This window comes from Rattus rattus, chromosome 7 (assembly GCF_011064425.1).
Source record: "Rattus rattus isolate New Zealand chromosome 7, Rrattus_CSIRO_v1, whole genome shotgun sequence".
In the NCBI taxonomy this organism is placed as follows: Eukaryota; Metazoa; Chordata; class Mammalia; order Rodentia; family Muridae; genus Rattus; species Rattus rattus.
In genome coordinates, this window is record NC_046160.1 from 21,520,051 (window position 1) to 21,546,138 (window position 26,088).

The 26,088-nt window shown below is 50.9% G+C and overlaps 1 protein-coding gene across 1 annotated transcript in view; it reads right to left on the reverse strand.

Annotated features, from left to right (window-relative positions):
- Nucleotides 1-21,000, reverse strand: part of Togaram2 (TOG array regulator of axonemal microtubules 2) — a 57,181-nt gene extending 36,181 nt beyond the window's left edge. The window contains exons 1-6 of the mRNA XM_032908955.1: nucleotides 20,960-21,000; nucleotides 9,407-9,545; nucleotides 6,956-7,054; nucleotides 5,531-5,818; nucleotides 4,289-4,485; nucleotides 3,389-3,579 (exon numbers count right to left, since the gene is read on the reverse strand). Coding sequence (XP_032764846.1) covers nucleotides 3,389-3,579; nucleotides 4,289-4,485; nucleotides 5,531-5,818; nucleotides 6,956-7,054; nucleotides 9,407-9,434 — 803 coding nt within the window. The 5' untranslated portion in view covers nucleotides 9,435-9,545; nucleotides 20,960-21,000. The remainder of the gene's footprint in view (nucleotides 1-3,388; nucleotides 3,580-4,288; nucleotides 4,486-5,530; nucleotides 5,819-6,955; nucleotides 7,055-9,406; nucleotides 9,546-20,959) is intronic.
- Nucleotides 21,001-26,088: the final 5,088 nt, after the last annotated feature.

The window sequence follows — 26,088 nt, forward strand, 5'->3', positions numbered from 1 at the left end:
GCCGTATTGGTGTTTGTTGAGGAGCAGTACACACGAGGAAGGTGCACATGCATGCAAGTGTGTGTGCCTGTGTGTGGAGGCCCAAGGTTAACGCGGAGTGTCTCCCTCCCTCCCGCCCCTACGTTTTGAGGCAGGCTCTCTCACTGAGCCCACACTTTGCTCTTCCAGCTCATGTGGCTGCCCAGCTTACTCTGAGGACTCCATCTGCAGCTCTCACACGCTGGGGTCATCAGTAGGTCCTGATGTCCACCAGATCTCATGTGTGCGTCACACAGACTTTGCCTGCCAAGCCACCTCCCCAGCCCCACAGTGGCCTTCTAACATCAGAGCTGTCTCATCCCCATTCCTAAGAGCTTTCAATGACCCCTCGTTGCTTCAAGATAGGGCTTAGAGGCCTTAGGTGAGGACTCGTAGGCCCCTCGTAGGCTGAGCCAGCTTCGCAAGCAGATCCTTTGTAGCTTCCTAAAAGCCTCTGTCATTCCTCCCTCTCCCACTGTCCCTCCTTCAAAATTCCCCCCAAGAAATCATCCCAGCCTCACTGAGACACTTTTCTACTGGGCTTCCCAATAGACTGGCGAGACCTTCTGTCTCACCTCCAATATCACTGGACTTGGACTCAATGATTTGCCTTCAAATCTTTCTCATCCCCCCCCAAAATGTACTCATTTACCCTAGTTTCCAAAACACCTAGTAGAAAGCAGGTACTCAATTGTTTTTTTCCAAGTGAATAAATGATTAGGCAGATGAATGAATGAAGCGGCAATAGGGTGAACTCCCCACCTATTTGCTAGACAGCCTTACAGAGATGGGGAAGAGAGAGCCAAGTTGCAGATGGCTAAGGTAGGTGTTGTCTATGTGACTAATCCCTGCCAGGCTCCCAGCTTAGCATCACAGGATTTTGAGATATGGGCCCTGACCTATTAAGTGCCAAGTTAAAGAATAGAAGGAGGTTTTAAACAAGACGAGATAAATAAAATAGACATAAAAAAGAAACAAAATCAATTTAAGTAGCCAAGATTTATTAGTTAAATCAATGAAACAATGGAAGGGAGGTGGGGGTGGACAGGCAGTCCGTGCTGTGTGGACAAGGCAGAGGTGACCCCTTCCTGTCCTCACCAGCCATGAAAGCCAGGTGAGGTAGAGGTGGAAGGACCGTGTTGATGTGCAGGAGAGAATGGTGCCACAGAGGAAGTGAGGCTCTGGTTCAGGAACCAGCACACTCACAAAGGAGTCAGATGAACCCGATAGATAGCACCAGAGAAGGGAGGCTGCTCCCTGGAGGTCAAACCAAGCTGGCTCCTCTCAAAGCTGCTGGCAGCAAAAGGGGAAGAAAGGGGAAGACCACAGGAGGGTTGCTCAGGGATTAAGCAACCTGGATAAGGCAGAGCAGGACAATTTGGATGAAGTTAAGCAGCAGCTGTCAGTGCAAAGTGGGATGCAGCGGCAAGGACAAGAACCAGATGGGAGCTTCTTTCTGTGTGCGTTGTTATTGCAAGAAAGGGATGGGGAGGGGCACTCAGTGAGGGACCAGAAGCACATGAAGCCAGAGCCAGGTTGCTGAAGATATTTGCAAAGGACAGCTCCTCCATCAAAGGGCATTTGGGGAAGCTCAAGGTGCTTCTCGTTGCTATGGTAATATGCATTCTCTTTCCTCCTACTTCCTCTAATGCTGACCAGCATGCCATGAGAAACCAGAAGTCCCAGTGAGAGTGAAGGGCCTCCAGGGACAGGTCAGGCCATGGCAAAGTCATCCAGAGGTCCATGATCCTGGAGGTCATGGGCATGGGAAAAAACTCCAGAAAAAAAAAACAAAATAAAACAAAACAAAAACAAACAAACAAACCCAGGAATTTTGAGGATGGGCAAATTTAAGCAACAGATGAAGGCATGTAGGAGAGTGCCTGGCAGATCAAGACATGGGTGTAAAACCAGAGAGAAGGAAGAGAAGATGCCAAGGCTAGCCCAGCCCAAAAGATCATGAGATAGGAGGAAAGGCCTTGGACAGAGCCAGGACTCTACCACTAATGCTACTGAGAGAGGAGGAGAGTCTGGACACCAGGAGAAGCGTCCCACAGTGAGGGAGGCCAGCCCAGAATGAGCTGCGTGTGAAGAGAAAATGGAAGAGAGCTCCAACCAGAAGCAAGTGCATGGACATGCTCCGACAGCCCCGCAGGATGGGGATGTGCAGAGAAAGCAGCACAGGGAACAGGAGATCAAATAAGCAAGAGGGAAATGGGAGACTTTGGAAGAGCAGGCCAAAGAAATGCAGGAAGAGGGTGTGACAACCCTATGTAGTGGCTTATGTGACAAAGGTACCCCATAGTCTTGGCATTTGAACACTTGGTCCAGGGTGGGTGGAATGTTTGGCTAGTGTGGTCTTGCTGCAGGAACTATGCCATTTGCTGGCAGGCTCTGGGGTTTCAAAAGCCTCAAGCTATTCCCAGAGTTCTCGCTCTGCTTCCCGCTTGAGGGAAGACATGAGCTCTCAGTATCCTGTGCCACGATGCCCGATGTTTCCCCACCATAGTAGACTCTTACCCTCTGGAACTGTCGGTCCATGTAAACTCTTCTGTAACTTGCTTGGCCCTGTGGCGTTTTATCATAGCAATAGAAATGTAAACTAATCCACCACACTAGGAGAGCCAGACCCACTCACAGACACTCACATGTATGTGTACAAACGCACACATACACACACCTGATTACAGACATACACTCACAGGCATGTGCCTATGGATTCTTACACACTCGCTGGGGCATCAGTCTGGGCTAGCCACTGGATGCTAATAGCCGTGTGGAAAGCTCTACCTGTCTTCTTTACAAGCAGATTCATGATAACCTAGAGCCTCTGCCAACTGTTTCTGGATATGGAGATCCTTTTGAAGTCAAAAGTATTATGGAAAATCCATATGCCCACACATATGCATATGCAAACATGCATACACATGAGCACACACTATATACATTTTATATATACACACACACATTATAGGTGATAATAGTGGTGGTTTTAGTATCCATCATCTATGAAAACACACAATAAGAAAGAGTCACCACGAACTTGATCTTGCCCTAAAACAATGTGTATTTTATTCATCACTATGGCAACTGTAGACGCTAAGAAACTAGAAATCAGGCTGCCCACGTCGTCATGAATACCTTCAGAGCCAGCAAGAGTTCAGGATCGCAGAAGCTGCAACAATGCTATTGCCTCCATGTGCCTGGCATTTCTGGGAGAGGATTTTACCCTTTCCACACCTGGTGCCTCAAAGCTCTGCCTGCCTCGGTGACTCAGCAGTGAGGAGCCCAAGGGAGTGGGGGTTGGGGTGGGACAGGTTACAGGAGAGGTGACTGCAAACAGACTTGAGATATTAAGTAGGCCGCTTACCGGGTAGGTGGGGCCCTTGGTCCCATAAGCCCATCTTGGCCTGGACACAAAGGGCTGGACCGGGAGCCAGGCCTGCAGGAAGAGGTCCCTGTGGGCATGCGGGCCTTCGGAATGGGCGGGATCACGATGCCGCCCAAAGACTTGTGCATCTTCTCATCCACACAGTGCAGGTATTGCCTGGAAATCTGCACCTGCAAGGGGGAGGGAGCCTGGTCCTTGGAAGCATTACTCACACTGTACTTCAGCTCCTGGTAACCTCGCACAAAGCGGCTCCTGCCAGCGGGCGAGGGAATGCTGGGAAATGTCCTCTCGTTCCCCTTTTCAGTCTCTTAGCCCCACTCTGACTCTGGGAAGATCTCCCCTTCCCACCCACTCCAGGTAGGAAGACTGAGAAAGCCTTTCTGTTGTTTTAATTATTTTTTGGATTTTTTTTTCTTCTCGTTTCAGAAAAATCCTTGACTGTGTAGAGCTGGAAGGGACCCTCTAAAACACTCAATTCAAAGCTCTGGTTTTACAGATGTACAAAATAGGGTTGGGAAGGAGGTGGTCCCCCTATGCCAACAAGTTGGCAATAAGCAAGAGATGACCAGAAAACTGGGAAAATCCCAAAACATGAAAAGGAAAGAAAACCCAGGGGCCACCAACTCCAGGACAGATAGAACTGTAGCCCCTGTACCTCTCAGACAGCCCCTGAACACCCTCAGGCCAGCTGTAACGGTCTGGGCCGCTACAGGGAGATGTGAAATGAGGGGCTAGAGTCTCTCTCAATGCCACCCTGGTCTTGAGGACTGTCCTGAGACACTCACAGAGATGCACAGAGGACAGGGGCAAGAGTTGGTAAAGGAACAGAGAGCGGGTAAGGTAACACAGTAAAGACCTGAAGCTGCAGAGCTGCCTTACCTCCTGGGCACTGGCTCCTGGTCTGCCTCCAGGCGGGTCCAGGTCCTTCTCCTTGGCACTGTTGGCCTCGGGGGTGGTGGGGATGCTCTGGATGGGAGGCATTGGCCTGGGTACCCTCAGGAGCCTCTGCGAGGCAGTACGGGGGATGGTGCTCCTCAGAGGAACTCCTTTGGGGCCTCCCACTGGATCCAGAGAGGCTGGGCAAGGGTAAGATGGGGAACGAGTTAGTACCTGGAGAAGAGAGAGCTGAGGATGATAGCTATACTAACCTAGGCCTCATGTACTGGGAGAAGGGATGATGGAGGTGGGGAGGGGAGAGAGCCGGCCTCACTCCAGCCCTGCACCCAACATCCACCAGAACACTAGGTAAGCAGCAGGTTTTGTGGGTCCCTTTTCATTTCCATACAACTTGGTAGAAATTCAAATCAAAGTCAAAGATGGGTGGAAAGGCTAGAGCAGTGTTGAGCTAAGAGAGGGCAAGCTGGCTCTGGGATATGACCCTTCATGTCCCTACCTTCAGATCTAAAATGTCCCTCCTCAGCTTCCTGCTTGGAGCACTCTCTCCCAGCTGGCTCTGCTATTTGGAGCTACTGAGGAGGCTTCAGGAAATGGAGGAGGGATGGGAGGAAGTAGGTCACTGGGGGCAGGCCTTTGAAGGTTACAGCCCAGACTCTGGGTCCAACCTTGCACTCCGCTTCCTGGTTAACCTTGACAGGACCAGCCTCAGCCATAAGCACCCACTTCCATGAATGGCGCTCCCCCACCCTGCCTGCCCCACCGTGGACCGAAATGGTGAACCAGCAGAGATCTTCTCTCCTACAGTTGTTTCTGCTCTGTGTGCTGGTCAGAGACGTGAAAGTAATGATTCAATGTAATCCATGAAAGTTGAAGGAACACACTCCAGAGAGAAGTCAGCCATGTGTCTGTGAGTGCCCACAAAATGCCAATGTGCTGCCAGGCAGACTCAGTGGCTAATGAATTCCTTCTTCCTCCCCACTTCTTTATCCAGTGGACCTGCCTTGACACCCCTAAGCTAACCTAAAAGACACATAGCCTCTCTCCATCATTTGTTCAACGTCATCCTCAATGCTACCTCATATCCCACAACAGCACCCACCTCGGCAGAAACCCACTGACCAGCCCCAGTGGATCCCCAAAAGCTCAAACCCCTGCTGACCCTCATAGCCTAGGTAGCCTGGAGTGCTTGACCTCAGAGTGGGCGGTGGCTGGGCCATGGCTCACCTTGAGAAGATGCTGCCATGCCTTCCGACAGCCGTCTCTTCTTGAGTTTGTCCTTAATCTGGATAGTGTCCCGGGCCACACTGCTGGCCTCTGATTCCAAGGAGGGGATAACTGCGAAGGGGTGGGGCCCCAAGGGCAGAGCTCTGAGGTTCCTGGGGTAGCCATTCCTGGCCTGCCAGCCTTTCAAAGGAGCATCCAGCGTGAGGCTACTCTGGTCCTCATGTCCACTCAAGAGCTGTGATGGCTTCTCACTGCTTGGCAGGACACTTGACACCGGCTGCGGAGAGGCTGAGAGAGAGATACACACAAGTGGCTTTTCCGCCAAAGCTAATAGGTTCAAGGAAAATATAAGATGTGCCCTAAGCTAGAGCGCAAAATCTTCAGCCGTTGTGAGTGGCGAAGGGGTTGGTGAACAACTGGGCCCAGAGGAGTCCTAGAACCTGGAAGCACAAGGGAGATTGTGGGCAGGGAGCTTGCAACATTGTTTCTCTCCTCAGAATCCCTAACACCTGCTGTCAACCGCAGAGGTTGGACTGTAGCGGGCATACACCCCAAGGACAGCCAAACTCCCAGACCAGCCACAGCCTAAGAGAACACATGTGCAGAGTCTCGTTCCTCCACGCAGAGCAAAGAGACTGAGCCCTGCCCTAGACAGCCTGTAGCTAGACACCAGAGCAGAGTGGAGGAGCGGGTGACAGAGGTGCTGAGTGGAGTCAAGACAAACAGCAGAGCAGGGCTGCCTGCTTGTGACTCCGCCTCCTGCTACCGTCTTGCTGGGGTTTGAGGGGCCCCAGGTTCCCGGAGGGCTAATCCATACTGAGAGCACCTCTTCCCGATCCCTGCGGGGACCCTCTACCACCCTCATTTCCTGAGGAGACCCAAATGCTTTGCGTTGCTCTGCGTTGCTTCTCTACTACTGAAAATAACTCTTAAAAGTAGACCTCACTCCACTCACATAAAAATTGGTGAAGGAAAGTTCTGTCATATTTAAATGCTCACGAGTGTATAATTTTCAGCTTTTAATTTTTTTTTCTTTTAGACAGAGCCTCATGTAGCCCAGGCTAGCCTCAAACTTATCATGAAGCTTAGTATGATCTTCATGAACTCTGCTTCCTCAAACGTCCTGAAAATTGTCTCTAGGAAATATTTTAAACATGGCCATGATACAAAAAAAAAAAAAAAAGAAAGAAAGAAAGAAAGAAAGAAAGGAAGAAACCAAAACAAAAAACAACCCTGCCATAGATGGAGAATGTCCAAACATCCAGACACCAGACATCATTTCCTCCTCAAACCTGGGCTCCAGCTCTGTGACCAGAAGCCTTGACTGGGTAGTTTCTAGGGGATCCTCTTTCGGTCGACACCAAAGCCCTCAGAGAGGCCAGCAGAGCAATTTGGTGTGACCAAGTCACCAGGCCAGGTCCTCACCTTCACTGGAGTCGATGCTTCCAGGTGGGGGCGCTCGGAGGCCAACACTAGTCCGAGGGACGCTCCCACAGTACACGGCCACCGGAGCCACAACTTTGGCTGGGGACAGAGTCACAGGAGAATGGTACCTTAGAGCCCTCTGGGGCCAAACCAGAGTGTAAAGGAAGAGCGGGAGTAACCATAAGTGCTACCATCTTCTCTGCTAGAAGGACCTAGTCCTCACACCAGAGCCTGGTCCACTGGTCGGGGTACCAGCCAGGCAGTAACCTCAAAGAAGCCCACTAATCCTAGCAGCCCTAGCCTTCGCTAGCATCCCTCTCTCCTCGAATTCCTCCCTCATGCCTTCTTCTCCCTCTCCACTTTTGTTCTCTCTGTCTTATTTCTTCCTCTCTGCCTGCTTTCTACCACCCTCCAGCTTTGGGTCAAGACCCCTAGTTAGGCCTTTCTTCAGCCTCTTTCAGAGTCTCCTTCCTCCAGGAGCCAGTAAAACTGATCCCTGCTGACCGTAGCCCTGGCTTCTGTCACAGCGGCTCTCCCTTGCCACTCTCTGCCACCCACTACCGATAACTCCCTTTGCCTTGGCGAAGCCCCTGGTTCAGAGCATCCATTACCTCCCTCTCCCCCAAAGGCCTCAAGCACTGATCTCTGGTCTTCCCTCCACTGCCTCCTTGGTTCAGCAATGGTTCCCTTCATTTCCTAGTACCTGCACTGTGTGGGGATTCTGGTCTGTACACACGGACTAGGGTAGCAAGGCTGACCTGGTCCTCCTTGGAGGGGCCTGGAAGGCCAGTGACAGGCAGGTGGTGTAGAATAAGCAATAACACAGCAAGCCCTGGTACGGGGCAGAGATGAGAGGCTTCCCAGTAGGGGAGGAAGCAGAGTAGAAACCAGGGACAGAAAGGAGAGCTGGCTGGGGGGTCTGCCTTTAAGACGCCTTCATCAAACCTACCACTGCTTGCAATTGATGCCTGCAAGGAAAGGGAATCAGCTTTCTGCAGTGGAGCAACACTAGAGACATCAACCAAACTCCAGGGCAGGCTCCAGTGAAATCTCGTGGTTGTGAGCATGTGGGTGGCTGGGTCCAGGCACCCCTGTTTCTGGTGGAAACGGATTTCCCTGTGCTCGGGATAGAACGGATGACTGTCAAGTGCAGAGTTGGCTGTACGCTGTGTAGTTGGTTCTGTTGTGGGTTCTTTGACTCATTTTGTTGCATTTGGATATTTTTTTTTCTTCTTGGGTTTTTCGTGTATTTATTTTTATTATTTGTTTTGAGGGGGAGAGAGAGAGAGAGAGATCATAGAGTTGGGTAGCTAGAGAGGTGGAAAGATCATCTGGGAGGAGTTGAGGGAAAGAAAGAATATGAAAAAAATCAATGAAAATTGGAAACCTTCCCCTGCCTTCAGCCCCACAGGCTGGAGTCCTCTCCACCAGCACTTAACAGGTGTCAGCACCCCAAGTGCAGGCCCAGTCCCTCCTAAGTACTTCTCAGAACCACCTAAGGGCTCAACCAACCAGCAAATAAGCCCCACATCCAGGGGATACTCAGTCAGCCTCCTACACAGACACACACACATACACACACACATACACACACACAGACACACACATACATACACACACACAGACACACACATACACACATGTACATATAGACACACACACATACATACACATACACACACATACACACATACACACACATACACATACACACACAGACACACACATACAGACACACACACACACACACACACACACATACACACAGAGATCAGGACTTGGGAGTATCAGTTGTTCTTGTTTCTATTACTGTGCAGCCTTGAGGAAATAAACTACCCTCTCTGGGACTCGGTTTCATACTTGTAAAACAAACCCATTTGGACTGTTCTGGAGTTCATAAATACCTTCATCCTGTCCCTAGATTTTCCTTAGGCTTTCAGTCCCTTTTCCTTTCTCCACTAGACTGAGGCCAGGCTAGAAGTGATTAAGTTACTAACTACCAAGTTGTTTTTGTAGTCTGCAGTATACTGCCTAAGCAGTATGTATCTTGTGGCCACTAACTTCTTTACCAAAGTCCCCTGGACATACACCTGCTACATCTGGGCCTTTCTGAGGTTAACAGCAACTCTACATGACAATCACCCTTTCCATCCGGGGCACAGAGAAATCCATCTCCACCAAAAACAGGAATGCCTGGACCCAGCCACCCACATGCTCACAACCCTTCAAGGAACCAACCCACCTTGTCTCAGAGCAGACACAAAGCCAGCCAGAGTCCCCAGGGCACCCCACACCCTTAGAAGACCAGGGAGCCTTCCAGACAGTCAAGGCACCTGAAGTCAGGAAACCCAATATCAGCCTGTGGTCAGCACCACCTGGCTGTATCTCCCTAGGAGAGCGTGACCCCTGGACTAACTAAGGAAGTTTCACAGCCCATCAAGGTCCCCCTACCTAGAGTGACATCATCACGGGTGTCCATGCCCTGGGTGGGGAAGGTGCCCACCAGGCTTCTTAGAGGTAGCAGTTGTCCCTGGGCCCTGAGTGCAGGCCTCCGGGATCCAAAGGACGCTGGTCTGTGACATCCGGGGCCCTAAGTGCAAACAGAACAGAACAAAACAAAACATTTTTAAACCCTCTGTGAGATCCAGTGACGCTAAAGCCTGGCTGTGGTGAGGAGGTCAGTGCCAGGCCCAGGGTGCCCTCCTGTCTGTCCTGACCCTTTGCTCTCTCTCATAAATGCCCTGAGAGTCCTGAGTCCCAAGGTCATATGACCCTGAAGAAAAGCTCATTATGAAGAGTCTTAATGGAGTCCAACCTGTCACCCCTTGTCAATTGGACATGACACCTTCAAGCCTCGGGGAAAGTAGAATTCTGTCCCTTTCTTCTAGTACTTTCTATTTTCTTTCGAAGCCTGGAGCCTTTGGTGAATATTAACCCTCAGCTTAACCTTGGGGTGACGGCAGGGTTGCCTCAGCACCGGCTGCTCTCAGGTGAGGCCTGTCCGCACCTGCATGAAGACCTTGATGCTTGTTCTCACCTGACTGGACAAGCCACACCTCTTCCTCTCCGCCACCTTGACATTCTGTTTGTTTACCCCAGCTTGTTCTCTCTGAGCCTCTTCCCCATCACCCTCAAGCCTTTGGGGTCAGCCGTCAACTCCTGCCCTTCACTGGGCTTCACTTCTGCTTTGAGAAGGGTCTCAGTGCAGGCTCTGAAACTCCATACAGTGTGCATTTCTTCTTGAAACAGGGTGACAGGTGAGTCTGGGGATGGCCAGACCAGCTTAGTGGCAGAGTTGAGCCTCCCATTGTCACTCCCGAGAAAGCCTCCCTCCAGATGCTGTCTGGGTACAGACAAGGGCACTGTGCCAGCTTCCTTTTGTTGAGCAACAAAACCCAGCTCAGGACCTGAGAAACCTTCCTTCTCCCTGGGAGCCAGCCTGCCACAGGCCCTGCCTGGCCCCGGAAGGCAGGGGAGTGCCTGGCAACGTCTGGCCCCACAGGTTGGATGAGGCTCAGGCAGACCCAGCCTGACCCAGCCTGTCTCCCTGCTTAGCACCACAAGCCCGTTGGGTTCACTGTCTCAGAACTTTCTTCAGTGACTATGAGGGGGATTGAACCACACAGTGGTGACAACAGCCGGGAAGGCCTGTGAGACAAGATGCTTCTTCCAAGCCAATGGGGAAGATTCTATTCCACAGAGACAATACCCGATCCTTCAGCCAGAAAGATGGGGAAGAGGCTTAAGATACTGGCCAGGTCACCATCTTCCCCGATAGACTCAGGGCTACTCCTCCAAGGCTTTGGAAGCCCTAAGAGTTGACGCCCATCAGAGGATGCACTGTGCCGACAGTCTAAGTAAATGAGGAACAACTCTGTAGCTTCTTGTTCTCAATCATGGCTGAAGCTTTTAATCACCCGAAGTCTGATTAAAATTACAGACTGAGACACCACCACACAGGCCTGCCCCCACTGAATTATCTAGTAAGCAGGCTATGAGGATGTGCCTGCTGTTTTAAGTCCAAAGTAATTTTTGATGTTCAAACAGGACTGAGCCACCAGGCTATGGTTCAGCCTATAGCAAGGGCTTTGCTCGCTCGCTCTCACCATAGGCTGTCCAGGTACTTATTGGTGCCTCAGTTTACCCAAAGTGCTCCTTCCTAAACAGTCAATTTGGAGTTGCCCAGCACAGATGATGTAACTTTTTTACAGTCCTGCTACTGCAATGCCTTGTGAATGGGACTGTCCGAGCCGGCTGACGTCACCGGCTACCTCTGGGAAGTCAGAAGGTCCACAGCCTGAGGCAGCCTCATTCCTCCATGCCCTGGAGGATTCACAGAAAGGAAGCCATTGGCCATCGTCTGGCTTACCACAGTACACTCATCAATGAGCCCCAGTCAGGTCTGCATCTTCAACTACTCAGTCTCCAAGGATCTACAGAGCGGGCTCTCCCAGCACCTGCCTCCAGAGGAGGTGGCCACAGTGGCTAATGGACAAGCAGACATGTTCCATGTGACAGCCATGAGTGGCACACACACACACACACACACACACACACACACACACACACACACACACACACTCGTGCACGCTGACACAGGAAGATCACTGAGACCCTAAGACAGAACTCTGGACTTGGCTCGAAGGCCACTCAACTCACTCCTGTCTCCTCCGTAGAATTCACTAAGCTCTCATTTGCACACAGCACTCTAGCTCTCTTCGTTTGCACACAGCACTATCGCACTCTTCCGGCCATGAAGGTTTTACTCTTTGCCTGTTGGACTAAGGGATCATCCAGCCTCAACCCAAACAACTCAAACGGCCAGAAGATTCTCATAAGCAGGATTTTATTCTCACTTCTCAACGCTCCACATTGTCCCCAATAGCTGATCCCTTACTCTCAGCCTCAGTTTCCCAGTGCAAACAAATAAGTATTGTCTGCTCCTTCTCTTAAAGCTGTGGCCACCGGGGTTCCATGGTGACCCACGCTACAGGAGTGAGGCTATGGGACAGAAGAGACTCAGGTTTCAAGTGGAATGGAAACAAACTTAGCATTGGCTCAGGAGTGCGTCAGCTCAAGAACAAAGTGTGGTTGACCCTGTGCCTCTGACAGACCACAGGAGCCAGGGCCAGGGACACACACACCTTGTTCCCCCAGGGAGCTACTGTCCCAAAGAGAACAGCAAATAGTTCGGGTAGGAACAGTGCTGGGGTGGGGCGATTGGGAAGAGTTGGGGTGGGGGGGACAAATGCTCACTCACACCACCTTGAAAGTTACAATGGAGAGAGCCTTCCCACTCTTCAGAGCAGACTGATGACGGTGTTTGTGCACATGGAAGAGACAGGCTGCAAGTTCAAACTCGGTTTCACTCCACACACACCCTTTTATTTTTCTTTTCTGAAATAGGATCTCAGTATGTAGTCCAGGCTAGCCTAGAACTCGAGATCTTCCTATCTCAGCCTCTGGAGTGTTGAGGTCCCAAGTATGTGTCACCATAACTACCTCAGATGTCCCTTTGGCCTCCTCCAGGGCTCGCCGTGAGTCCATGTTTCTATGTGAACACACACTGTCACCAAGGCAGAAGGAACAACACTTTCTGTAAGAGCAGGAGAAGCAAGTGGACACTCACTGCCACCCTGTGTGGGACAAGTACTTATGCCTTGTCACACCAGTCAGAATAAGCATTCACTGTCATTCCAGGAGGGACACTCACAGTATCTGGGCAGGTAGGCATCCGAGAAGTCAACTGAGGGAAAACTGCCTTGCTGGGGCCTGACTCAGGATGTCAACCACTGGTCCAGGCATGGAGGGACAAATGCATCTGTGAGTCTGGGGAAGGCAGTGGTGGTTGTGGTATAGACCCTGGAATGGGTCCCTGGAAGGACATATTTAAAAAAGCAATAGTTTTGACCAGATCTAAGAATGGAAGCTTCCAGACTCTGCACTGGAACTCTAGCACAAACACAGGAAATAAAAATCAGGATCAAGACCTACCTGCTAGTCTAGGCAGGGTGTGGGCTGGATTGAAGGCTCTTTTCTTTGCTCTGTGCTTTGTCCCTGGAAATGAGGAGCAGCCATACACCTCAAAGCCCTCACCCACCTCTGCTTCCATGAGGCAGCCCAGACAGAGACCTCCAGAGAAAACCCTGCTGTCCTCAGGTGCCCTGATCACTCTAATCTCCAAGCTGTCACTAGAGGTCTGCAGCTCAAGCCAGTCTGCCATGTCCCAGATAGTAGGATACGAGGTCTGTGAGATCACACACAGCCCCTAAGCATGGTGTGACTGGAAGCCCCTTGCTCACAGCCTCTAAAGCCCAGCTTCTGCTGCTGCAAAAAGAGATGACCCCTGGCAAACCTCAGGCCCTATTCAATAAACAGAGATAATCACTTAAGGTGGGGTCTGACCCCTCGTTAGTGATCGGTGCGCCTGAGCATTAATACAGGTGCGATTAACAAAGGCACAGCCAAGACGGCTCAGTCAGCCACAGTCAGCCTGCTATGGAAGCATGAGGACTCCAGTTCCAATCCCCAGAAGCCCAGGGGACACACCTGCAATCCCAGAGCTGGGGACACAGATAGAGAAGGGTGCCCAGACAGAGGCTTGCTGGACAACTGTCCAGACCAGTGCTTCTCAACCTTCCTAACGCTGCAACTCTGTAATGCAGTTTCCTGTGTTGCATTGACTCCAACCATAAAATTGTTTCGTTGCTGCTTCATAACTGTAACTTTGCTATGGTTGGAGCAAATTATCATGGAAATATCTGATATGCGGGATATCTGATAAAGGACCCCAAGGGGGTCGTGACCCCAAGTTGAGAACCTCAGGTCTAGACAAATAGAACGACCAAGCTTCCGTGAGAGACCTTGTCAAAAAAAAAACTAGGCCAGTGACTCAGGAAGACATCCAATGTCACCTGTGGAGCTGGGGACAGGGGATGACGTACAGATGGGAGAGCATGAAGCTGACACAATGAGCGGGCAATTCCTTGACGTTTGTCTAAGAAAGTCAGGGTGCGAGTGGGGGAGCTGGAGACAAGGGGACGGTGGAACCTTTAAGGAGTCGGGCAGGCCGCCGCCATCTTTGATTACTGAGGGAGATAGGGGGTTCTCAGCTCCTCTCTCACGGTCTTTTCGTTCTCCTCTGCCATGAGTCGAGCCGCTTTGCCCCGCCCTATACATCCTATGTGATGCTTACCTCCCCACCGGCCCAGAAACACCGGCTAGCGACCATGGACTGAAACCTCAGAACCCATGAGCCAAGATCAAATCTGTCCTTCAAGGCAGATTTCTCAAGCGTTTCGTCACAGCAATGGAAAGCTGATTAGCACAGGCGCCAAGTCACCTCCACCCTGGCCACACCCACCACACCCTACGCAAGGCATCCCAGGCCCTCCCGCCCACTCGGAGTTCCTGGTTCCCACTGAGGCCGGCTTGTAGGCCAGCAAGAAGAAAGTTCAGAGAAAAGCCCCCGTACACAATCGGGGGCCCCTCCACTGTCTCTGCAGCCACCCACTGCCTGCCGGTACCATCATCCTCCATTATAGATAGATGGGGCTGATATTCCTGCGAGCGCTCGGCTGGTAGATAACCTGAGGTAAGGCCTGCTAGCAGCCTGCAGGAGTATGAAAAAGGTCCCGGGGAGATGGCCTGGTGGCTAAAATGCTTTCTGGGCAGTCATGAGAATCCAAGTTCAAACCCTTGGAACTTGTTTGTTTGTTGTTTGTTTGTTTGTTTGTTTGTTTTTAAAAAGGACAGGTACAGTGGCCTTGTAACTGGGAAAGCAGAGATCTGTGGATCCCAGCCTAGCCTACTCAGTGACCTTCAGCCAACAAGACCCTGACTCAAAAAACCAAGGTGGACAGTCCCAAAGAATGACATCTGGGGGCCTCTGGCTTCCACATGCACCTACACACAAACATGCTCCTAACACACACTTTCACACACGTGTGCACGCTCACAAGGGAATACAAAGGGCCAAACACAGTGCCTGGTGTCTAGCAGTACCTCAATAAGTGTCAGTAGTGTAGGGAAATGAAGTCAAGATGGGAGCATATCATCACGGTCTTGCCAAGAAAACTCTACGTGAAAGAAATTAACGCCCTTCAGTCCCATGTCACTGTGCTTCAGGCTAGGCGACAGGCTTCCAAGAATGACATTCACCTTGGAAATAGAGGAAGAAAGCAGATGTTCTGACCCTCGTTTTAAAGGTAAGATGACAGAGGCTCAGAGAGGTCAGGAAAGCAGGTCAAGGCCACACAGCTGCAGCAGAAGAGTAAAAGCCGTCACTTCTGCAGAGCCTGACAGGCACCGCGGTGTCAGACCGTTCACTCAGGCGCCAGCGGACAGATCACCTGCTGACTCCGTGGCCTCGGGCACATCAGTAAACCTCTATGAACTTCTGTCTCATGGCGAAATGAAATTAAAAGCATCTATCTCACGAGGTCATCAAGAGAACCCAGGGGGCTGGAGCGCTGGCTCGGCTACTAAGAGTGTTTGCTGATCGTGCAGGGGACCTCAGTTCAGTTCCCAGAAGCCACAGCTCACAGCAGCCTGGAACTCTAGCTCCAAGGGATTAGACGCTCTCTTCTGGCCTCTGCAGCATCCACATACATACACACAGAGACAAGAAGATAGATAGACAGATGGACAGACACACACACACACACACACACACACACACACACACACACCCCTAAAGAAACAATTAAATCAATTTTTAAAATGAAGGAGGTGTACTCAGAAAATATAACAGGTGCTTACTATTCAGCCCTAAATGAGACACCAACCTCAAACCCCCTCCCCAGGATCGGGCACATCAAAGAAAGGGAAGAACAAATTCAGGAGCTGGAGGGCGGGGAGGGGGATGTTGCTGTACTGATGGACACACTGCAGCTACTGCTACCTGAACAGGATCAAGGCGGCCACAGCAGTCAGCACAGAGTAGACTCAGTGGACCCTTTAAAAAGATGTGAGGCAGGGAAGGCAGTGTGTTGGGGAATTTTGGATGGTCAGAGATGGATAGACACATTATACACTGTATACGTGTATGAAATTGCCAAAGAATAAAAGTAAATATATTTTACATATATGCATAAAATTATAAATATAGTTTGTGTTATAAAAATTCTATATAAAATTGATACATTACATACAATATAATAATTTATAAATTATACATTTTTTTGAACATGCCTGATGGGAAGCTGAAGGAGAGAAAGTTTAAGGCTGGGCTGGAGAGATGGTTCAGCGGTTAAGAGCCCTGACTGCTATTCCAGAGGTCCTGAGTTCAATTCCCAGCAACCACATGGTGCCTCACAACCACCTGTAAAGAGATCTGATGTCCTCTTCTGGTGTGTCTGAAGACAGCTGCAGTGTACTCATATACATAAAATAAATAAATCTTTGGAAAAAAAAAAACAAAACAAAGTTTAAGGCCAGCCTGGGCAACTTAGTGAGACACTGTCTCAAAATAAAAAGGAGAAAATAAAAGGTTACTGAATAGTAAGCATATTTTCCATAATCTGTAGAGCTGAAAATCAAAAGCCCATCACGGAATGCTGTATGGAACCGTCTCTGTCAACAGTGGGCACTGTTTGGTAAGAGTCCTGCTGGGTCAGCAGTTCCCGAAGGGGACCCTGGACCCATTGAAAGCCTTTAGGGCAGGAGGCTGAGCGGTCTGGCTGAGGTCAGGTCCCTAGAGAGCATGCCAGACATATCTCCTGGGTTTTCTGAGCAGAGCAGGTGCCGGCTGAGGCAGGGCACTCGGAATAACAGATCTGGTGCCGTTCTGCTGAGAAAATCTCCAGGAGTCTCCTTTAAAGAGCACAGTGTGTAGAGGCTGGTAACCTTGCGATGACTGGCTGAGACAGGATACAGCATGCCGCCAGGAACCCACACACATCTCACACCCACAAACGGCGTCTTACCTAACCTTTTTTTATATGCACCACAGTCAAGAAATGTGACTTTGTGTGTGTGTGTGTGTGTGTGTGTGTGTGTGTGTGTGTGTGTGTGTGTGTGTGTGTGTGTGTACACGCATGCGCTCCTGAAGGAAGAGGACAGGCATGTACCCATGACTAGGACCATAGAAGTTGAACGCTTCCCCAACCTCCTACACAGAGAATTCTAATATAAGAATCATGGGGCCAAAAGATGCAGGGGAAAAGCTAAGGAAATAACTCAGCAGTGGTGTAGTGTGCATGAGGAGCTGGGTTTGAGGCCCAGCCCTGAAAGCGAACAGAAGAGATACAGAGAAGTCCATGCGTAAAGGAAAGCTAGACTGTTCGTGACCATCAGCAAAGGTGAGTACAAACACACTACACGCTGCTTTGCCTGCTTGTCCAGGCCGCACACGATGTCACGATCACGGGGACAACACCCACTCGATACACACTACTGTCATCATTTTACTTTTCGGATTGAGGAGAAGGACTTGAACAGGTAAGCTATGGCCCTAGTGACAACAGGACTCCTAATTTCTGTTTACATTCACAAATTTGAAAGTCTGCTGGATGCAACCCCGTTTTATGGGTCACATGGATGCCCAATATAAATGAGAGATGAATCCAAACATGTACAGGGCATTGGACACAACACCTGGGCCTGCTGGGCCTGCTGTGAACATTCAAGTTGGGAGGGGGTTGGAGGTCAACTATCCCTTCCCTGGTGTGTCTGACGGTCTGCTACTCCTCTGTGGAAGCCTGCAGGGTGCCGCCTTCAACAGCAGATAGAATTTCTGTGGTTTCGGGCTGCGGATGCCAAGGTCGAGGTGCTGGGTGATTCAGGCCCGCTGAGGACCTGCTGATTTGCTGAGGGTTCTTCTTAGGATGCTCCCACAGAGCAGAGCAAGGACGAGCTCTCTGGTTCCTCCTTGTGGGGCACTCAGCACCTCATGAGGACTCTATAGTTATGTCTTGAACTTAACTCCCATGAAGGCCCTCCTCTAGCACTAATTTATGGGGAAGGGTTAACTCTGTGTGAACTTCAGAGGAGACACAGTACCCAGTCATAAATGTAAATGTGAGGTTACTGGGAGCCAATGCCTGTCCCTGCGGATATGGGGTGGTCACCAGCTAGCAAGGCCTCAGTGAGAAGAGGGGAAATCTTCCTTCCCCAGTTCCCACTAAGACCTCTCCTTTTCTCTCTCTCCAGTGGTCACCGGGACACCAGGTCCTGCATGATTTGGCTGTCCAAGTACCCTGCCCATCTCTGGAGCTCAAATTATCCAGTTGTGGTCCACGGGCACAGGGCGGATCCCAGAGGCTCGGGAGCCAGTGAAAGGGAATGAAACATTGGTCCAGACGAAGTCAGAGCAACTTGTTTCCACTAATCCATCTGAATGCCTACCTGTCACGTTCCAGGACTCTCCTCAGAGCTCCTCAGAAAGGTGTAGCAAGACCCTCAGGGAACTTCCGGCTACAGCTCTGTTCTTTCCCCAAAGGCCTATCCTGAGAAAGCCAACTACTGGGCTAACAAGATGGCTCAGAGGGTAAGAGTTCTCGCAGCACAAGCCTGACAACCTAAGTTCAGTCACCCATCCGTACCTACAGCAGGAAGAGAGAGCTGACTCTTGTAATTGCCAGGGTACATGGGCAGATACCATACATGCACAATAAGAGTTGTAAATGAATTTTTTTAAAGAAGACTATCAGCCATCCTAGCAAGGACCCATGGCCACAGGCCGGCTGTCACCTGAGACTCTGAGGGTGCTTTCATGGAAGGTCATTGTATTCTAACCTTGGATTGAAGAGAAATCCCAGGGTAAGGAAGGTGAGTGGAGCCAAGAACCGAAGGGCTTGAAAGAGGCCAAATGGAAATTGCAGTTTCCAGAGAGCTGCCTTGGAGCCCAGGGCTGCATCTCAAAGACCAACAGTAACCACTCCGGCTGGAGACTGACCCTTCAGCAGGAAGAGCAGGAAGAAGACAGCAGCCCACAGCCTGTACACAGGGCGGGGCTAAGAAAGCAGAGAATGAAGGAAACCAGGACCTACAGGCAAAGGAAAACAGAGACGAAGGAAAGCTAGGTGCGTGTTCCCCCGGTGACCAGAGAAATGCTAGAAACACAGTGCGGCCACTGCTCTACAAAGATTGGCGTGCATTAAGATGAGAATTGGTCCCAAATGCTGGCATGAGTGGAGAGGGATTGGAACCCATGCTGGCCAAAAGCAAGTTGCACATGGTCCTTCACCTGGACTCTGGCCTGCGTCCTCTAACAAAGCTCAAGGTGCACGCACCCCATGCCAGCAGCTCTGCTCCCGGGTGATCTCGTGTGCCTGGTCCAGGGGCGAAGCCTAAGAATGTTCACAGCAGCTATGAGACGGCTAGCCACTGAATCTGGAAGCAATCCAAATGCTCACCAGGGAAATGGAAGGTTGTGTTGGGGAGGGCTCTTCACATGACAGGGCCATGAAAATAAAAGATTGCTGTATTTATTCAGTGCCAGAGATGACCACAGCAGCGAGTGCAGCAGAGGAAACCAGGCCCCAAAGAAAGACTACCTATGGCTGTTTACTAAGCACCGCAGGAAGGCAAGCGTGAACTGGGTCCTTGGGAACGCATAAGTGGGTGGTAGGGCTTCGGACTAAAACAAGAGGAAACTAAGAGAGTAATAAGCCCTACTAGGGAGGTGGCTGTGATAAGGACAAAGAGAAGTCCCATGGGCCTGGGGTCTGCCATGTCTACACATGGGCAGAGGCCCCCCGCAGGATTCTCTTTAATGCTGTCCCAGAACCCGTTTGTGAATTGAATCATAAACAGAATACTTTACTGTCTGACAACAGTGGCCCTCGGGAATGATGAGAGGATAGTGTGCCTTCAGAGACAGGGCTCTTTAGAGCCCAGGTTATATCCTCCTGTCCCTGGTCCTCCTCCACGTTCTCCCGTAGACTAAACTCCAGCCAGTTGTGGGAACAATGCAAGATGTTCTGGCTATGGGCCTGTTGCTTCCCTACCTGGGGCCAGGTGCCAGCATGGTCTATGGCTACCTCACCGACGCTCAGACAGACAGAAGCCCTGTTTGCCCCTCATGCTTCTGAGGAAGAACGAGGCCTTCTGAGGGCCAGGCACAGTGGCCCACACCTGTGATCGCCACACTCTGGAGAGACAGGGGTACTAGAGATTGAAGGGCATCCTCAGTTACCTAACAAGTCTGAGGCCAGCCTGCACTACCCTGCCTCAAAAAAAGACAAACGGAAAATAAACAAAATCGCCCTTCCAAATCCCCTACCATCAGTGTGGAAATCGTTCTGGATGGCGGCCAGTAGAACCATAGTGTTGGGAGACCAAAATCAGTCAAGCAAGAAACACACTGACAAAAGAATAAAAGCTTCACTCTGCCCTTGGGCTGGCCAAGTGGCCCCTTATCTCCACCCTTAAAATCAGGGTCAAGAGAATATACAAGGAAACTGAGGCTCAGAAGCGCAAACGCCAGCCCCGTATGTCTAACAAGTGTGTCTGGTGTTAGAATTCAAACCCAGAGCAGAATCGTTCCAAACCTTCACTGTAACTCAGGGCTCTGGTCCCCAAGCCTAGGACTGTCCCCACTACTGCCAGCACCATCATCATTCTCAGAACCCCTCCTCCCCAGGGAATTTAGCCCAGAGGAGCAGAACCAACCACCACCTAAGGTCACAACCCTGGGGAAGGGAACAGCCCAGAGCAGCCCTCTTCCTGGCTCACCCCAGCCACACAGCAGCAAGTCAGGCCTCATTTAGAGAGACCCAGAGAGGGGCAGGGATCTCCTACAGTCACACAGCTTCCCTCTCCCCTCTTTACACACTCTTTCTGCTTGCGCCAAGTTAGGATCTCGTCCCCCTTTCAAAAAGGATTCCAGAGGCTTGGCCCTCCCACCCAAACAGCTCAGCGAACAAACGAAAGCCATTATCTCTCACCTCTCCGTCCAGAGGCCGATCCCCTGTCAGTGGAGGAATCCAGGGTCCTTAGTCTCTATTGAGACTATGCTGTCCCTCAATACAGGGAGGCAAGAGCAGGGAGGGCATCACCCACCTGGCCTGCCTTGGCCCTGGCCCAGCTTAGGAGGCTGAGGCCACGGCCTCCCGTCCAAGCAGGTACAAGAAAGCCCACAGCCGCTGCTGGCACACTCCTGTTCTCTGCCAAGCTCCTCTTGAATAAACACCGCTGCATGGCAACCGCTCTCTGAAGGAGCCCAAGTCCCCGTGTGGGGGAGAGAGAGAGCTAAGACTTTTCCCCTCGGTCTCATTTCCCCCGTGGCTCCCCCAGGTGCTGGGCATGCCCCAGAGGCCAAACTGTCCTCTAGGGCCGTGAGGCATGGGGGAGGGATGACACACGCAAGCATGCTAGAGTCTGCTGGGATCCACTGGATAACGGCTGCACCGAGAAACGTATAGCAGACTGAGGCAGGAGCTATAGGCACTGAGTCTATGCACACGGAGGCAAACTAGTGAGCAGAGGCCCAGGTAGGATTCCCCGTCTATAAAATGGTCCTCGTCGAGTTGATATCAGGCTTAAATAGCTGCCAAGAAGAAGAAGCATGGGGTCTGTCGAAAATATAGTAGGCCCTCTGTTTATCTCTCCAGAAATATTTACGTAGCAGAAAGCCGTGGTGTCCTCCCCAGATGTGTTTCCCCGCACAACACTTGGGAAATATGAAGTCCGTCAATCTGTGTGTGCTTCCCCACGGAGCCCCTCCCTGCGCTGGTGTACCATCCCCTCAGACAGCAACAGCTCCCGCCCCTTGCCCTGCCCTCTCTTGATCCGCTACAGCCCACCCTCCAAGGCATACAGGGGAGGAGCAGAGGTTTCATTGATTTCATACAGCTCTTCAAAGAGCCACTTGCGCAAAGACTAAGGATTTTTCAGGTGACCCCCCTCCAACTTCTCAGAGAGGAGTCAGTTTGACAGACACAAGAATACGGAGCAAAGGAGTCTGGAACAGGCTGCCTTGCTCCTGGGAAGCCTAGCTGCTGAAGAGCTTGCATCCAATGCAAGGCTTTCCTCTCTGCGGTCCATGGGGGCCACCCCGAAGCCTCTCTAAGGAGCAAAGCTCCAAGAGCAAGAGAGGCCAATCCTGGCACGCCAGTAAGAATGGAAAATTCGTAGGACGATGGCGGCGCACGCCTTTAATCCCAGCACTCGGGAGGCAGAGGCAGGCGGATCTTCGAACTTGAGGTCAGTCTGTTCCAGGACAACCAGGGCTACAAAAGGAAACCCTGTCTCAAAAATATCAATTAAAAAAAAAAAAAGTACTAGATCTCTACCTGCAGACGGCAATGACCCCGCCAGAGGGCGCCAGCAGGGCCCTCTGAGGGAGAAGCTGACTGCTGCCAAATTCCTGAGCTTGAGGGGCCTCCTCCAGGGTACAGGAGACACCGCAGAGAGCACAGGCTGCCCCTGGAGGATCTGAGCGACCAGACGGTTTACTATGCACGCAGAGCCATATCACCTCCACCGAAACTCCTTCCCTTTTTTCTTTTCTTCTTTTTTTTCTTTCTTTTCTTTTCTTTCCGAGACAGGGTCTCTCTATGTAGACCTGGCTGTCCTAAAACTTTCTATGTAGGTAGTTCTGTCCTGAGACTTTCTATGCAGCCCTGACTGTCCTGAAACTTTCTATGTAACCAGCCTCGCCTAGAACTCTCTATGTAGCCCTGGCTGACCTGAAAGTCTCTGTGAAGACCAGGCTGGCCTTGAACCCACGGAGAAAGGCATCTGCACCTTCCTTCTGAATGCTAAGACTAAAGGTGTGCACCAGCATGCCAGCCTCACAGAAAGTTCTGCACTTGAAATACATTAAGTACACAGCTTAAAGATGTAGCCTCACAAGCTCACCGACACATTCAAGGACTTCCTCCACCTCGAAGCCTCCGAAGAAGGCCTCTGTCACTTCCTGGGCCGGCAACTTTAGTCAATGGAAGACGATTCTGACCCCAATCCAGTGTAAAGCTTTAAAACAGTTCCTCCTGTTGTGATGATCCCCAACCATAGAATTATTTTTAGTCATATTTCATAACTGTGATTTTACTCCTGTTATGAATCCTAATGTAAATACCCGTGTTTTCTGATAGTTTATCTGACTTCTGTGAAAGGGTCCTTTGACTGCCCAAAGGGGTCTCAACCCACAGGTTGAGAACCAACTGTTAGGGCCTAAAACTTCAGCAAATATGTCACAGAGAATCAATCCTCTTGGCCATTGCCAATCTGCGAAGTGGTGGGATGTCCATGTCTAGCAATAGGAAGATGTAGGTGTCCTGACCCCATGCCCTACAGCAGGGCAAGCACACCACCTGGGGTACAGTGTAGGACAACCTTTAAATCACACAGACAGGCTCAGTCTAGGAACTCTGCCCTGCCAGTAAGCTCTGGGTACCACTGTCCAGCCTCCTCTTGCTTTTCTATTCCCTCCACCTGAAGACCCTTCCTACCCACCTCACACAAAGAGCATCCCCTCCATAGCTCCCTCTATCCACTGGCTCCCAGGACAGACAGACAGCCACCTGCTATGCTGTGACTCCTGGGGACTGTGTCACATCTCATAGCACTCACGAGCCAGGCTCTCACAGGACCGGAGAGAGATCTGATTGTAGTGGGAGAGGGTATAGTTCGTCCCTAAGAACTCCTTTTTCTCTGAGACATGCCACTGTCCCCAAGTCCAGACCTTATGTCTAGCCTGGAGAGCCTGGGCTTTGAACACTGTGGACTGTGGAGTTCTGATCCTCTTGACTTTCCCACGACAAAGCAGGATGGCCCCAGCCATGGCTGGAGGTGACGTGAAACATGTGGAGCACAGGGATAGGACGCTTGGGCCGTGACTCCATTCCTATCACAAGTGCCAAACAAGGGGACCTGAGAGATTTAACTCTGTGGTTTCTGATGAGCCCATGTTTTCCCCAGGCTTTCAACCTGCCATTGAAATCTAAGAACCCCACATGCCGGGTGCCCTCCATCGGCCGGAGAGGGGGACTCTTTCTCACCTCCGCATGCCACTTCTCAGACGGAGACAGAGGCAAGAGGCACCACCTCCAAACTGACCTCGCTGCTCCTGGTCCCCTAAATCTCATTCCTATATCCTCACCAGAACCCCCAACCCCTAAGCCTGGCCTATGAGGTCCACTGCTCGCCTCCATGGGGTGAGCCACATGTACCTGTTCTCCCCACCCTCCAAACAGGGTCAGAGAGGGGAAACAACTTCCATCCCACGGTCACAGCAGAGGGTCTAAGGGAGGATGTTTCCTCAGCTATACACAGAGGGGGATGATGGGATGGGGGTCAGTGGAATAGAATAGGATAGGATGGAATGGATAGATGGATAGGGACAGACAGACAGACACGATAGACTAAACAGATGGGACGGGATAGGAAAGCAGAAGACAGGAGGGTTTTGTTCATCAGGAAATTGTGGATGGGAGGAAGAAATGATGGAGGAGACACTCGTGAGAACACATAGTCAATGGATACACACGTGCAAACCGAACAGAAGTTAAGAATGAAGGTGGAAGTCCAGAGAGGAGGCCACTCTGAGCCCAGGATCAAGAATGACTGGTGAAGTCCTTCTTTTAGACCCAGTTATGTCCCCACACAGCTGTGTGGGAGTCCCGGGGGCTGTGGAGGAGAGGATGTGGTGGCTGACCAGAAAGCCTGTCACATCCTGCTCACTGCCCTGATAACCTAATCCGACCCACCTGAAGCCAGATTACGTCATCAGTGTGGACATCGGCGAGCTTTTCCCAACACAGACGAGAGCTACTCCTCTAGGGAGAAGGTAGCGAGCTACTGACTTAGCCGACCCGGACCACAGCCAGGCAAAGGCCATGCCCTAACCAGGCCTCAGAAAATTAGAGGCAAAGAAGAAAAGAATTCTGAAAGCAACCAGAGGGGAAAGGCCATTGTCTATAAAGGACCATGTTATGAACAATAGTGGATTTCCCGTCAGAAACCATGCAGGCCTGACTTAGGGTTTCTATTGCTGTGATGAACGCCATGACCAAAAAGCAAGCTGGGGAGGAAAGGGTTTATTCAGCTTACACGGTCACACTGTAGTCCATCACTGAAAAATACTAGGGTAGAAACCTGGAGGCAGAGGCCATGAGGGATGCTGCTTACTGGCTTGCTCAGCCACCAGCCCAGGGATGGCACCACCCACAGTGGACTGGGCCCTCCCTGTCAATCACTATACAAGAAAATGCCCTACAAGCTTGCCTGAAGCCCACTCCTATGGTGGCATTTTCTCATTGGAGGCTCCCTCCTCTCTAATGCTTCTGCCACAAAACTAGCCAGGACAAGGCCCAAGGAGGGGCCTCCAGGGCACATCTCACGAGGAGCGGTGAAGACAGAATGGGGACACAGAGGTTGGTCATAGCACCATTCAGCCTTTTATCAAAATCGCGATTGTTAGATTTTACCAATGAAGACTCGGGAGCCAGATGCTGAGGTGAGAGCCACTGCTCAGAGAGGCAGAGAAAGCATCGGCTGACCCTCTTCCTCAACCCATGTCCCAGAACGAATCCCTTCTCTCCTGCCTCCTCAAAAAAACGAAAAACTCCTTCAAACCGAATGTCCCTCCCTTCTACTGCCTGTGTGTCTCTCTATCCATCCTCCTGACTTCCTTGTTTTCTTAATAATCTACGTTCACTTCCTATCAACCGGTTGCTTGCTCCTCCTCGTGACATGTGGATTTTTATTTGACATGATTTTCTTTAATCCTGTTTACAGAATTCCAGCAGAAAGCTCTTGGATTAAAGATGTGTGCTAAGGCTGAGCCACTCCACAACTGAAAACAGGTTTTTCCAGAAAATAGCACAAAGTCTTCACAGTTGGAGAATCAAAGATCCTGCAACAGAGTAACTAGCCATGGTGGCCACAAGGCTGCAGGAGCTTGGTGTGGAGGAGGGTCAACTCCTTAGCACACCGTTCTAACATCAGCACTCAAAGGAAAGATACAGTTTCCCTGACCCTTAGAGATGCTCAAGAAGCCAGATCACCTTCTAGAATCTTCACTATATGGACTCTCAGCCTTTTGGTTAAGATCAAGTATAAAGGGGTTGGGGATTTAGCTCAGTGGTAGAGCGCTTGCCTAGCAAGCGCAAGGCCCTGGGTTCCGTCCCCAGCTCCAAAAAAAAAAAAAGTATAGAATATTCACTGTAGACCGGGACTCTTCCCAC